The 15,481-nt window shown below is 43.0% G+C and overlaps 1 protein-coding gene across 1 annotated transcript in view; it reads right to left on the bottom strand.

Annotated features, from left to right (window-relative positions):
* ranbp9 (RAN binding protein 9) overlaps positions 1 to 10,914 on the bottom strand; it is a 107,537-nt gene extending 96,623 nt beyond the window's left edge. Inside the window, exon 1 of the mRNA XM_085988819.1 lies at positions 10,333 to 10,914. Coding sequence (XP_085844945.1) covers positions 10,333 to 10,522 — 190 coding nt within the window. The 5' untranslated portion in view covers positions 10,523 to 10,914. The remainder of the gene's footprint in view (positions 1 to 10,332) is intronic.
* Between the last annotated feature and the right edge of the window lie 4,567 nt (positions 10,915 to 15,481).

The following is a 15,481-nucleotide window of genomic DNA, read 5'->3' on the forward strand; positions in this document are numbered from 1 at the left end:
CCGTGATCCTGACCAACGGTTCCACCACAGACCCAATTCACGTACGAACCGGGGTCAAGCAAAGCTGTGTCATCACACCAACGCTCTTCTCAATCTTCCTTGCTGGATTAAAGTCCCACTATGGTCTTGAGCATGTAATCTAGGTTAACACTTCAATGCAATATTGAAGGAGTGCTGCATTGTTGGAAGTGCCGTTAAACCGAGACCCTGTCTACAGAAAAGACCCAATGGCACTATTCGAAGGGGAGCAGGGAGTTCGTTGGGTATCCAGGCCAACATTCATCTCTTAACCATCACCAACAAAAACAGATCGTCATTCACTGAATTGCTTATTTGGGGATTTTGCTGTGCATAAGTTGGCTACTGCATTTGTCTACGTAGTGGTGACTACATTTAAACCACCTTGAGACGTTTCCTACGGTATATAAATGCAAGTTGTTGTTTGAGACATCCTGAGGATTTGATAAGGCACTATATAAATGCTAGTTCTTTCCTTCTTCTATAATGCAGGATGCTGTTTGCCTTCAATGTCTAGAATGCATATTCTAGTTATGATGAACCTTTATACAACGCTGGTTTGGCCTTAATCAGGAAGGATGTGAAGGCTTTAGAGAGGGTGCAGAAAAGATTTACGAGAATGGTTCCAAAGATGAGGGACTTCAGTTACATGGATAGACTAGAGAAGCTGGGGTTGTTCTCCATGGAGCAGAGAGGGTGGAGAGATTTGATAGAGATGTTCAAAATCATGAGGGGTCTAGACAGAGTAGATAGAAAGAAACTGTTCCCATTGGCAGAAGGGTCGAGAACCAGAGGACACAGATTTAAGGTGATTGGCAAAAGACCAAAGGTGACATGAGGAGAAACTTTTTTACTCAGCGAGTGGTTAGAATCTGGAATGCACTGCCTGAAAGGGTTGTGGAGGCAGATTCAATCGTGGCTTTCAAAAGGGAATTGGACAAGTACCTGAAGGAAAAAGATTTGCAGGACTACAGGGAAAGGGCAGGGAGTGGGACTAGCTGAGGTGCTCTTGCAGAGAGCCAGCACAGGCTTGACATGCCGAATGGCCTACTTCTGTGCTGTAACGATTCTATGATTCTAGTTTACTTGCATTTTATTCCCTATGCATTGCAGAGAGAAAAACATTACTTACAATTAGTTAGTTTTAGACCTGCAGTGGCTACTTCAAATAGCACTAAGATGATCAAGAGCTGGGAATCAATGATTCACATATTGGAATAAAAAGTTGTAAGTATGTACATGAAAGGAAAACTTGCATTTATATAGCACCTTTTAGGACATCTCAAACTGCTCCTCAGCTGACGGAGTACTTTTGAAGTGGTCACAATTAGGTAGGCAAATGCAACAGCCAATTTGCCAACAAACAGGAAGAGATAAATAACCAGTTAATCAGTTTTTTGTGGTGTTAGTTGAGGGAGGAATGTTGGCCAGGACACTGGGAGAACTTTAGCAAAATACTGCAGATGCTGGAAATCCGAAATAACAACAGAAAATGCTGGAAAAACTCAGCAGGCCAGGCAACATCCGTGATAAAGTCTTGATAAAGGGTTTTGACCCGAAACGTTGACTCTAATTTCTCTCCACGGATGTTGCCTGGCCTGCTGAGTTTTTCCAGCATTTTCTGTTACACTGGGAGAACTTCCTGCTCTTCTTTGAATAGTGCCATAGGGTCTTAAGCCCACCTGAACAAGTGGTTTAACACCTCACCTGAATACGTTTTACCTATTCCAATTTCCAAGAGTGCATTTGGACTGCAAGTTCACTGTAAAGCAACGGGCACTAAACTTGAAGCGTAAGCCCATATTGAGGGTCCAACCCACTCTAAAGCGGAGTGAAACTCCCTGGACAAGCTTCTTAATCTACCAAACACTCTAAACAGTCGCATACTGCACAATCTGATAGTCTTCCATGGAATTTAAGCTTTAAAATGTTCAACAAATGTCCTTTACTACTTTTCTGTTTTAACTTATTGCCTGTAAAATTTATACTATTTGGAAGTCTTTCAAACTAATGGACTTGTCCTCCAGCAGTAATTCAGATAGGTATTTCCCTCCCTTTAATACAAATAAAAATTCCCAGTGTGATTTCAGTTAATAAATTCTTTCAGCTAACAAGGCTCCTCATTCAGTGAAGGAAATGTTTAGAACACAGCAGTTAGACATCGACTGTCTCACAACATGCCATATTTGTCGGACAGTCGGTCATATGACCGGAAATAAGGCAGACTTAAGGTCCCAAAATCCTGCTTTCCTCCTGCAATATATGATTGCAAATTCAACTACTGTAATGCCACAAAATTAAAGATGCAATAATGGTGTCCTTCCCAGATCAGAAATAGCACCAGTAAGGGTGATTTTATAATATTAATTACCAAAATGTGTTTGTATGGGAGCTCAAGGATGTAACACAATGTCAAAGCTCTTACAAGTGCATCAAATGCTTAGGTTTTACTCTTGTGGCATGTAATGTCATCTGAACCCTCAATCATCAACATTAGACCACTAACAAACATATTAAGCTCTAAATTTTGAACAGAAAACAACATTACACATAACCATGGGCCCTAGAATTGCAGAGCACCTTAAAAGCTAATTTCTGCAGCATGTCTAACCAGCTCCTGCCTCACATCCCCAAGTGGTTTACATGTATTCATATGTGAAGCTTAACAGTGCCAATTTTTAGATGGAAAAATAGGACAAGTTTAGAAAGAAACACTTCAACTATAAACTTACAATATCCACTGAGGGAGAAGAGACCGAAACAGTAGCACAAGGAACAGGAACAGGAGGAGCTGGTCAAGAGAGCGTCAGGTCACCCAGATGACAAAAGCAGCAATGAGAGGTACCAGAATCAGGAGAAGGAATGCCATTACAAGTAAACTTATCACATTGCCACTCCTAGTTCAGACTCTGGCACCCCATTCAAAATTGAATGTTCCCATGCCAATCTGGCAGGAGGCAACATTCTGTGGAAATTTCTTTGCCTGCAGTCAGAGTGCTGTGGGCTCGTCTCATAACTTATGGTTGCTAAAGTGGGAAATTAGGAATTTGTCTGTAAACAAACTATTCTGCCACAATAGTAATCTTAGTATTGAACCATACATCCAGTTCTTAGTGTACTATAGCTTACACTTTCTCAGCCCGAACTATTCTTGCCAATCCCCTCCACCACCACTACCTCCTCTGTGTTTATGTACTCACCATAATTTGTACACCAAGTATATTAAGATTAAAGGCCCATAAAATCTTAAAAACTATAAAATGAGGTTTAAACCAATAATCATTTTAATAACTTCCTCTAAAATAATGTGTTATTTGACATAACTGAGTGATAGAGGAAACATTCATTCTAACAAAATAAAACAAATTACCTAATCAGGGATGAAACAAAAATGTTCTACATTGTGGAGGTTTTCGCAACCAATTTTACCTTTTCATATACAAAACAAAAAACCCCAGAAAATATCAATAAAACCCTGACAAAAATGGTTACAATAAGCATACAAAACTTAAAAAAACCACAATCTCAATTATACAACCTAACATGATGGAACAACTATATAATGTGTATAGCACAATCTGAAAAACAAAGCTAAAATCTAAAAGTTCTGATGAAAGGTCACCGACCTGAAATGTTAACTTTCTTTCTCTACAGATGCTGCCTGATCTGCCGAGTACTTCCAGCATTTTCTGTTTTAATTTCAGATTTCCAGCATCCGCAGTATTTTACTTTTGTATTAGTATCTAACAGTTTTGGATGCAGTGCAGAAATGCTATGGTAAAATATACAATGGTTCACTGGGTTTTAATAATTACTTCAAGTATCTTTCCAGTTACCACCTTATCCTCTCAATGGGCTATCAGGTTATTCTACTGGAGACAAATCAACTTGATTTTCTATTAGCATCAGCACAAACCACCAATGTTAAATGATCTTATACTTCACAAAAAAACTACGGTAATTGGAGGTGCAATGCAGGGGAAAGTTTTTGTTGCAACATATTAAACTCTCCATATGTAGTGCGGCAAAAAGATACATTCTCGTTGTTTGCAACATCCATGAAATGCTGCACAATGTGTCCATTTCCGTCTATTTATAACCCCATGCCAAAACTCCACTGTAGCATTTAATGAGATGCATCACTCTGTTTGGTGTAGTTCCAAGGGTTGCTGAATGCTGTCTCACAATGATGCTGTCATGAACCCAATGTACAAAACTAATATGCAATATTTTAAAATCTCATTATGCTAAATATATGGTAAATTCCAATACCATATATTTAACATCATGAGATTTTAAAATGTTAGTTTATGCTAAGTTATCACAATAAAATTACACAGATTATGCTTCAATTGATAATTCTTCAGTGGAACCATTAATCTGCAATTCACTACACTATTAGTGGCCACGAACAAAGAACCACTAGATCTAGTAATGGGAAATGAACCAGAGCAGATAAGAGTATAAGCTATGGGGAACATCTAGGCAATAGCAATCATAACATGATAAATTTAAAATAATGTTGAGAAAGACAGAAGGCAAAGACCACAGCAATAAATTGGGGAAAAAAGCTCATTTTAAGGGATGAGAATGGATCTAGGGAAGGTAAACTGGGAAAAAAACTGCCAAGAGATTGAACAGCGGTGGGAAATATTTAAAAGGTGATCAAGAGAGTTCAGGAGAAATATATTCTGCTAAAAAACAAGAACAAGCTAGCCAATAATGAAACACTATAAATGAATATAGAGACAAAGGTAAAATTGAAACTAAAGAAAAAGGCGTACAATAAGTACATAAACAATAAAGGAGAGGATGACAAAAGAGAATTGTTAGAACATTAGGAAAAGTTAAAAAAAATTAGGAAAGCAAAGAGGACCTACAAAATTAAGTTATCAAGGAATATAAATAAAGTAAAGTATTCTACAGATACATAAATAATAGAAAAATCAGGATAGGGATGAACTCACAGGTAATGACAGCAAAATGGCAGAAATATTAAATATTTGCCTTAATATTTACCAGGGAGACTAATGGTGGACAAAACTTTAGAAGAACAAAAAAGATAAAGACATTTAAGATAGAAAGGGCCAGGGAAGATAACTGATAAACTAATCAAACTTAGAGGATACAATCCCTGGTCCGGATAGATTATATTTGTTCATATTTAAAAGTTAGGGAAGTAATAACAAAGGCACTATTACATCTATATAAAAATTCATTAGAAGACATAGTCCCAGAGGACTGATGGACAGCTAATGTTATTCCTATATTTAAAGAGGGAGATGGAACTAATCCAGGGAATTATAGGCCAGTTAGCTTAATGTTGGTGGTAGGCTAGATAATGGAAACTGTACTCAAAAATAATAGAAAAAACATCTAGAAATCGAAAATATAATGAGTAGTCATCACGATTTCAAAAAGGAAGGTCATACTTGACCAACCTTATTGAATTCCTTGAAGTAACAAATAATAGACAGGGGTGATGCAGTAGATGCAATATATTTGGATTTTCAACAGTATCGCATAGTAAACTCATGACTACGGTCAGAGCATGTGAAGTTGGGACAAATAGTAGAATGGATAGTAAGCTAGCTACAAAACAGAAACAGAGATTCGGGGTTAAGGGTAGCTACGCAGACTGGCAAAAGGTGGGAAGTAGTGTTCCACAAACAGCAAGTGAATGAATGGTCGGATGATGTGTTTTGGTGGTTAGTTGAGGAAGAAATGTTGGCCTGGACATAATTCTTCCCGCAACAAATACCAAGTAATATTATGAATATACAGTCTTCCAATTTACAGGGTTACAAAAACAGAAAGTGCTAGAAACAGCAGTTCAGGCAAAATCTGTAGAAAGAACAGGCAAGTTAACGTTTCAGATATGGACCCTTCGTCAGAGAAAGGGCTCACACCTGAAACATTAACTCATCTGATGCTTGAAACTTTAACCCATCTGATCTCTCCTCAGATGCTATCTGACCCAAAACAGAAACAGAAAACGCTGGAAACACTCAAATGATGTCTAGCATCTGCAATTTTTGGTTCTGATTTACAGAGTTAGTTGCCAATACCAGCTTACACAGAAAAAGAGCCTCATTTCATATTTTTTACCCCAACTGGTAATCCTGTTGTATCAATGACATTAATCAAATGTCAACTTGGTTCAGTTGCACCCAATTCAGAAGGTTAAGAGTTCAAGCCTCATTCGAGGACTCGAGTACATAATCTAGGCTGACACTTCAGTACAGTACCAAGACTTTATAAGAGGTCCTGTACTTTGGATGAAAATTCTACCTTGTTCCAATGGTTCAGGTAGATGTTAAAGATCCCATGGTACTGGAGGAGCAGAGTTCTCCAAGTGTGCAGTACCAGAATGTGATGGGTTGAGCAAAGTCCAGTTTCTCTTTAGAATTTTATTTTCAAAGTTTCTATGTAAGTTTTGTTATAGCAATACACAAACATTTGACATCACCTAGCGATAAGTCTCAATAGGGTCAGGAGGTACCTTCAACACTACGATGAGACAATGTTAAGACTTTAAAAAGGGATATTATCGTGGACTGGTCAGGCACAGAGAAGCAGCGGATACAATACTCTAGTCACTAAATAATTTACTTGGTAAACAACTGCAGTTGTGCTTTGGTATCATTCTGCAGAATGGAACATTTTGCACTCAAGTGACATCACTGAGTACCGATACCTCAACTGAAAAGCACAGATAATATTACCCTGACATCCGAGTACATGGGGGAAGGGAGAACACGAGATATTTGTAAAAAAAATTGAATCCCAGGTTATGATGTTTTTGCAGGATATATGAAGCAAGTCACAACATTAAATGTGATTTGATAACATGGCAGACAAAATGCAAGTCATACACATCCACCAAAAAAAAAATTCACATAGGCACAGGATCCAAAATCATTTTCTGTTTTGATTTGGTATGAAAACAGCTTCATTAAATGTTTCATCCTTGAGGAGGTATCTCTCTCCTATATTTTTACGATTCAATGAAATTGAGTTTACAAAGTCCAACTGTTAAGAAATTAAATATAAAGTTACCCATGATTCACACATAAAACACTGAATACTGGTCAAAACATTCAAAGCTGTGATTAGAATTTTTAGTACAGTACATTAAAGAAAATTTGTGAACTGCTATCAGCTTCAGGTTTACATTTCATTGGGACCATTTTAAAAACAAAGAGTGAATAAAAAATATCCAATACTATAGCTCTAGGATTCTTGGCTCCAAGCCAGTTAATCCCTTCTCTGTAGCATGACTGCTGGAACATTCAGATCCTAGAGATGCATATATGGATCAAAAATGTCAAACAGAAAGGGTTGCAAATACATTAACAAAGACTAATACATTGGTTACCCTGATTATGCCAATATTGGTGTCTTTTATACCATTTTGAGACACACATACAGACAGCCCTGAAACTACTATTTATAGCCTTTGTTCCGAAAGAATCTGGATCTCAATTTTCAAGCTACCTATTCCTTCTGATCTTTCACTGTAAGGTTAGAGAATTTTAGTGGGGTTTTGTACTCAAGTCCACTGAGAACTCAGCCCACTTGCCTAAATTCATCTTACTCAGATGCAAATAGATATCCAGCGGGAATCAGTCAGTTGTCGTCATTCAGTCTACTGAGACTGAATTCAAAGCTAGGTCACTGCTCTCTCGCCACCAACCCGCCACCCCCCCGAAAAAAAGGTTTCTGTTGTAACTCATTGCAACACCTGGTTCTTACTTAACTGTCAATGCTGATCTGTTCTTGCGATTAGGGACCATAAAGGTAACCTGTGTGTGGAGGTGGAAGACATGGGTATGGTTCTTAATGAATATTTTGCATCTGTTTTCACAAAAGAGAGGGACGATGCAGACATTGCAATCAGGGAAGAGTGTGAAATATTAGATGAAATAAACAGTGAAAGAGGAATTATTAAGGGGTTTAGCATCTTTGAAAGTGGTTAAATCCCCAGACTAAATGTATCCCAGACTGTTAAGAGAAGTAAGAGAGGAAATAGCAGAGGCTCTGACCATCATTTTCCAATACTCTCTGGCTACAGATGTGGTGTCAGAGGACAGGAGGACAGCTAACGTGGTACCGTTATTTAAAAAGGGAGAAAGGGATAGACCGAGTAATTACAGGCCAGTCAGCCTAACCTCAGTGGTGGGAAAATTATTGGAAAAAATTCTGAGGGACAGGATAAATGTTCATTTAGAAAGACATGGATTAATCAGGGACAGTCAGCATGGATTTGTTAAGGGAGGTTGTGTCTGAACAACTTGATTGAATTTTTTGAGGTGGTAACAAGGAGGGTCGATGAGGGTAGTGCATTTGATGTAGTCTATATGGATTTTAGTAAGGCTTTTGATAAGGTCCCGCATGGCAGACTGGTCACAAAAGTAAAAGCCCATGGGATCCAAGGCAAAGTGGCAAGTTCGATCTAAAATTGGCTCAGAGGCAGGAAACAAAGAATAATGGTTAAAGGGTGTTTTTGTGACTGGAAGGCTGTTTCCAGTGGGGTTCTGCAGGGCTCAGTTGTGTGTCCTTTGCTTTTTGTGGTATATATCAATGATTTGGACTTGAATGTAGGAAGTATGTTGATAATGAAGAAGAAAGCTGTAAACTGCAGGAAGATATCAATGGACTGGTCTGGAGGGCAGAACAGTCAGTGGCAAATGGAATTCAATCCGGAGAAGTGTGAGGTAATGCATTTGGGGAGGGCTAACAAGGCAAGGGAATACACAATAAATGGTAGGACACTGAGAAGTGCAGAAGATTAGAGCGACCTTGGAGCACATGTCCACAGATCCCTGAAGGTAGCAGGACAGGTAGATAAGGTGGTTAAGAAGGCATACAGGATACTTGCCTTTATTAGCCGAGGCATAGAATACAAGAGCAGGGAGGTTGTGCTTGAAATGTATAAAACACTAGTTAGGCTGCAGCTAGAATACTGCGCACAGTTCTGGTCACCACATTAAAGGAAGGATGTGATTGCACTAGAGAGGGTGCAGAGGAGATTTATGAGGATGTTGCCTGGCCTGGGGAATTTTAGCTATGAGGAAAGATTGGATAGGCTGGGGTTGTTTTCTTTGGAACAGAGGAGGCTGAGGGGCAACCTAATTGAGCTGTATAAAATTATGGGGGGCCTAGATATCGATAGGAAGGGCTGATTTCCCTTAGCAGAAGAGACAATAACCAGGGGGCATAGATTTAAAGTGGAGAATTTTGTCACCCAGAGGTCTGGAACTCACTGCCTGAATGGGTGGTAGAGGCAGAAACCTTCATCACATTAAAAAAGTACTGGGATATGCACTTGAAGTGCCATAACCTACAAAGCTACAGACCAAGTGCTGGAAAGTGGGATTAGGGTGGATAGCTCTTTGTTGGCTGGCATGGACAAGATGGGCCGAATAGCCTCCTTCTGTGCTGTAAATTTCTATGCTCCCACATCTCTGGCTGGAGTTTAAAGGCCTTCATTTTGTTTCTAAGTTTTTTAATTAAAGTTGCCAATTGTTCACAGATTATCTTCTGGCTTGTCATTGATATTTGTATAAGACCCATTTTTGCCATATTCTTGATTTGCTATAATCCTTACAGTTTGCTTTAAAAGTTTGTTAATTTAAATAACTATTATGAACGTATAAGTGGCTTGATATATCCCACAATCATTTAACAATTAGGCCATTCTCATCTCTCCAGCAATGATCTTTTGTGCAATTAACTTTGTTTTCAAAGTATGTGCAATTTAAAAATGTTGTCCCTGCAAGACACGTTTAAGTGCATATCTGATTCATGTCTTTCTCTAAGAATTGGGCTCTTAACACCCAACTATGTTTAAAATAAATATTTCAACTGTACTTAGCGTTCAACAAACAACCTCAACAGGCTTTGGCCCAGATATTATGGAGATGGTGTTAAAGGCCGGTTCCTCTCTCCCCACCCACCCACCATTTCCTTATCGTGTACGGAAGTCTGGAGGTCCGAACGGTGTTGTGCACGTCTCGGCCTGTCCCTCGGTCCGTGCCTGCAATGAGCCCTGGCACGGCTCTGTCGCCTTATTCCAGACAGTTCGGTGTGAATGAAGTGCGAGGCCTGGCCCCTGTGTGGGTGTTTAGTGCGGTTCGGTTGCCCCTGTACCTGTGCTAACTGTTGCTATGTGGGGCCAGGGGCCTGTCTAGCAGCCAGTGCCTATGGGCTCAGGTAACCATCCAACCCTTCCCCACACTTCCTCCCCCTCGCCTTTTATGGGCTCAGTGCCAGTGTCAGGCCGTCCCTCGGTGCCAGGCCCCATCCGCTTACCTTTGTAATGGACCCGCAGGTTGTTCTGAGACAGGCCAATGTAGCTGTACTTGTCCTTCGGGCTCCAGCACCTCGGCAGCGGCGTCTCCAGCTCGTTAACGGCCGGGTAGAGGCGCTTGAAGCTCTCCGTGAGCTCCTTCTCCTGGAGGTTGAGGGCCGACTCTCCGTGCGCCGCCGACAGTCCGGCCATGGGGGCGGGTGTGTGGGGGATGGCGAAGGCCGTGGCCAGAGCCTGGGCTGTGGGTGTGGGATGTGTGACAGGCCAGGCCTGACTGAGCCGAATCGAATCGGGCCCCGGATGAGGAGGCTTGGAAACCCGGAACGGCGACTGATCCCGCCCCGCTCCGCGCCCGCCCCTGATGTACCCCGCCACTCACTCACTCACTACCCGCCGGCCTCCCTCCGCCCGTCCCCAGCCCAACCGCTGCTGCATCCGACCCCGTCTGTCTCTGTCCGCCCGTCTCCGCTCACTGACAGGCCGCCGCTGCCCAGCGCTCTGCTCATTGGCTGCCCGCTCTCCCCACCGCGCTCGAAGCCGCACAGCCACCGCGGCTGGAGGGCGGGGCCAGCAGCTAGGGGCGGGGCTAGAGGGTGGGGGCTCGGGGGAGGGGCAATAGATAGGGGTTCCTCTTTTTGTAGGACCAAAATAAATTGAACAAATAAACTGTAACTAAAACTTTAATAAATCTTTAAATAAAGCTTAACAAATCAAATTAAAATTTGGTCGTTTAAACCAATTATGCACTCCAGTCCCCGCGGCGCCCACCGGTCACGAAAGTGCTCGAGCGCGTCGGCGGACACCGCGTGCTCCATCTCCAGCATAGATAGGGGTTTGGGGCTGGGCAAAGATTGGAGATGGGGCAGGTGCTTGCAGGGTTCTGAGGGTCAGGGCTGGCAGTCTTGGGGCAGAGTTGATGGTAGGGAATGGGGTAAGGTTGGCACTAGGGTCAAGGCTCAAGATAAGGGCTGGGGCAGCAGGAGTGCTGAAAGTGGGTGTGCGGTGAGGGCAGCTTCCCCTGGACCCAAGGGGCTGGGGATGGCTTGACACCGTTTAGGATGGGGCTCCCTGTCTTTGGTGTGTGGCAGTGTGGCTGTCCCTTGCTTCATTTTCTGGCTATACTCACCCACCCGTTCAAAAGCAACCCCTGGTGTTGCAATTTGTGCATGTGTCAGTTCCCTGCTGTTTTTTTTATTCGTTTTTATGGGATGTGGGCATCGCTGGCAAGGCCAACATTTATTGCCCATCCCCAATTGCCCTTGAGAAGGTGGTGGTGAGCCGCCTTCTTGAACCGCTGCAGTCCGTGTAGTGAAGGTACTCCCACACAGTGCTGTTAGGTAGGGAGTTCCAGGATTTTGACCCAGCGACGATGAAGGATCGGCGATATACTTCTAAGTCAGGATGATGTGTGACTTGGAGGGGAACTTGGAGGTGGTGGTGTTTCCATGCGTCTGCTGCCCTTGTCCTTCTAGGTGGAAGAGGTCGCGGATTTGGGAGGTGCTGCCGAAGAAGCCTTGGCGAGTTGCTGCAGTGCATCTTGTAGAAGGTACACACTGCAGCCACGGTACGCCAGTGGTGGAGGGAGTGAATGTTTAAGATGCTAGAGGGGGTGCCAATCAAGCGGGCTGCTTTGTCCTGGTTGGTGTCGAGCTTCTTGAGTGTTGTTGGAGCTGCACTCATCCAGGCAAGTGGAGAGTATTCCATCACACTCCTTACTTGTGCCTTGTAAATGGTAGAAAGGCTTTGTGGAGTCAGGAGGTGAGACACTCGCCGCAGTATACCTAGCCTCTGATCTGCTCTTGTTGCTACAGAATTTATGTGGTTGGTCTAGTTAAGGTTCTGGTTAATGGTGACCCTCAGGATGGTGATGGTGGAGGATTCGGTGATGGTAATGCCATTGAATGTCAAGGGGTGGTGTTTAGACTCTTGTTTGTTGGAGATAGTCATTGCCTGGCACTTCTGTGGCACAAATGTTACCTGCCACTTCTCAGTCCAAGCCTGAACGTCGTCCAGGTCTTGTTGCATGTGGGCATGGACTGCTTCATTATCTGAGGAGTTGTGAATGGCACTGAACACTGTGCAGTCATCAGCTAACTTCCCCATTTCTGACCTTATGTTGAAGGGAAGATCATTGATGAAGCAGCTGAAGATGGTTGGGCCTAGGACACTGCCCTGAAGAACTCCTGCAGCAATGTCCTGGGGCTGTGATGATTGACCTTCAATCACCACAACCATCTTCCTTTGTGCTAGGTATGACTCCAGCCAGTGGAGAGTTTTCCCCCCGATTCCCATTGACTTCAGTTTTACTAGGGCTCCTTGCTGCCACACTCGGTCAAATGCTGCCTTGATGTCAAGGGCAGTCACTCTCACCTCACCTCTGGAATTCTGTAAATTATACAATCATTTTTAAATGAAATTAAAATTTGGTCTCGGGGGGGGGGGGGGGGGCGGGTGCGGAGGGAGGGGTTGATGATGCACTCTAATCCCTCCGGTGCCCATCGATCGCAGAAGGCCTCAAGCGTGCCAGTAGACACCGCGTGCTCCCTCTCCAGGGACACCCAGGCACAAACATAGCCGTGGAAGAGAGGCAGGCAGTCGGGCTGAACAACAACCTCGACTGTGCACTGCCTGGACTTGTGGATGGCCACCTTGGCTAGACCCAGGAGCAGTCCCACGACGAGGTCTTCCAACTTAACCACCCCCCTCCACACCAGGTGGCCAAAGATCAGGATGGGACTGAAGTGCATCCAAAAATTATGGGGCAGCCCCTTCAAATAGTGGAACAGGGGCTGCAACCTCTCACTCTATGTATACATGAAACATGGACACCTGAAACCCAAATATGTTTTATAAATACATAAAAAGCAAGAGGATAACTAAGGAAAGAGTAGGGCCTATTAGAGACCAAAAAGGTAACCTGGGTGTAGAGGCATGGTTCTTAATGAATACATTGCGTCTGAATTCACACACTGTCTGCAGACATTGTAGTTAAGGAGGAAATATTAGATGAGATAAACACAGTGAGAGAGGAAATATTAAGGGATTTAGCATCTTTGAAAATCGCCAGGCCCGGATGAAATGTATCCCAGGCTGTTAAAAGAAACAAGGGAGTAAGTAGCGGAGGCTCTGACTGTGATTTTCCAATCCTCTCTGGCTACAGGCGTGGTGCTGGAGGACTAACATTGTACCATTGTTTAAAAAGGGAGAAAGGGATAGACCGAGTAATTACAGGCCAGTCAGCCTAACCTTGGTGGTGGGAAAATTGTTGGAAAATATTCTAAGGGACAGTCTTAATCATCATTTAGAAAGGCATGGATTAATCAAGAACAGTCAGCATGGATTTAAGGGAAGGTCGTGTCTGACTAACTTGATTGAATTTTTTTAGGAGGTAACAAGGAGGGTCAATGAGGGTAGCGTATCATGGCAGACTGGTCAGAAAAATAAAAGCCCATGGGATCCAAGGGAAAGTGGTAAGTTGGATCCAAAATTGGCTCAGTGGCAGGAAGCAAAGGGTACTGGTACGACGGGTGTTTTTGTGACTGGAATGCTGTTTCCAGTGGGGTTCAGCAGGGCTCAGTACTAGGTCCCTTGCTTTTTGTGGTATATACCAATGATTTAGACCTCAATGTAGGGGGCATGATTAAGAAGCTTGCAGATGATACAAAAATTGGCCGTGTGGTTGATTATGAGAAAGAAAGCTGTGGACTGCTGGAATATATCAGTAGACTGGTCAGGTGGGCAGAAAAGTGGCAAATGGAATTCAATTCGGAGAAGTGTGAGTTAATGCATTTCGGGAGGGCTAACAAGTCAGAAGTGTAGAGGAACAGAGTGCATATCTACAGATCCCTGAAGGTAGCAGGACAGGTAGATAAGAAGGTTAAGAAGGCATACAGAATACTTTCCTTTATTAGCCGAGTGATAGAATGTAAGAGCAGGGAAGTTATGCTTGAACTGTATATAACACTAGTTTAGCCACTGCTAGAGTACTGCATAGTTCCGGTCACCACATTACAGACAAGATGTGATTGCACTAGAGAGGGTACAGACGAGATTTACGAGGATGTTACCAGGACTGAAGAATTTAAGCTATGAGGAAAGATTGGATAGGCTGGGTTGTTTTCTTTGGAAGTTAAGGGTAGACTTAATTGAGGTGTATAAAATTATAAGGGACAGACAGAGTGGCTAGAAAGGACCTCTTCACCTTAGCAGAGAGGTCAATTACCAGGGGGCATAGATTTAAAGTAATTGGTAGAAGGATTAGAGAGGAGTTGGAGAACTTTTTTCACCCAGAGGGTGGTGGGGGTCTGGAATGCACTGCCTGTAACAGCAGTAGAGGCCGAAACTCTCATCACATTTAAAAAGTACTTGGATATGCACTTGAAGTGCTGTAACCTACAAGGCTACGGACCAAGAGCTGGAAAGTGGAATTAGTCTGGATAGCTCTTTTTCAGCTGGCACAGACATGATGGGCTGAATGGCCTACTTCTGTGCCATAAATTTCTATGATTTTTCCAGGCCGCAGAAATTGCTGGCGGCCTGGGAGTCTGAATCTGCCTAAAAACTTATTGCACAGCCCCGCTCTGTGCAACACTCCATGCCAAATCCCCAATGGAAAAGGGGTGGACTCCCATGTAGAGAGCCCTCCACTAGGGACCCCTGCCTCCTCCAGACAGCAAGATGGTACACCAGGGCGTATCTAGATGGCAGACGAGGACGATGAAGTGGAGAGTGTGCGGGAGCAGCCCGTACAGGAAACCACTCCGTGCAGAGTATAATGGCAGTGGCATCATTGCAAGATCCTCAATAGTTGGTTCAATCACTGAGGTTGTTGCTAGGGAGCTGATGGGGCTGGTACCAGCTGATATGGAGATCAGTGATCCTCCCTTTTGGATGACAACGCTTTCATATAGATAACTAGCTGTGCTAGCACTCACTGGGCTATAATATGTTGAGACCCATAGTGCAGAGACTTTTTACTGAAGACTAACAATTATTAGTATTGATTAAATATCAGAGGTATAGCTATCAATTTGAAATTTGTACAGACACACCAGCCAATAACATTGCCTCCCCACCTCGTGCCAACTCCTAATTCTTCTGGATAGGCCTATTATTATACACAATATGATTATTAACATCGGAGAAGCAGTT

Source organism: Somniosus microcephalus, chromosome 5, assembly GCF_052327205.1.
Source record: "Somniosus microcephalus isolate GS21.2 chromosome 5, FLI_Smic_1.0, whole genome shotgun sequence".
Taxonomy (NCBI): Eukaryota; Metazoa; Chordata; class Chondrichthyes; order Squaliformes; family Somniosidae; genus Somniosus; species Somniosus microcephalus.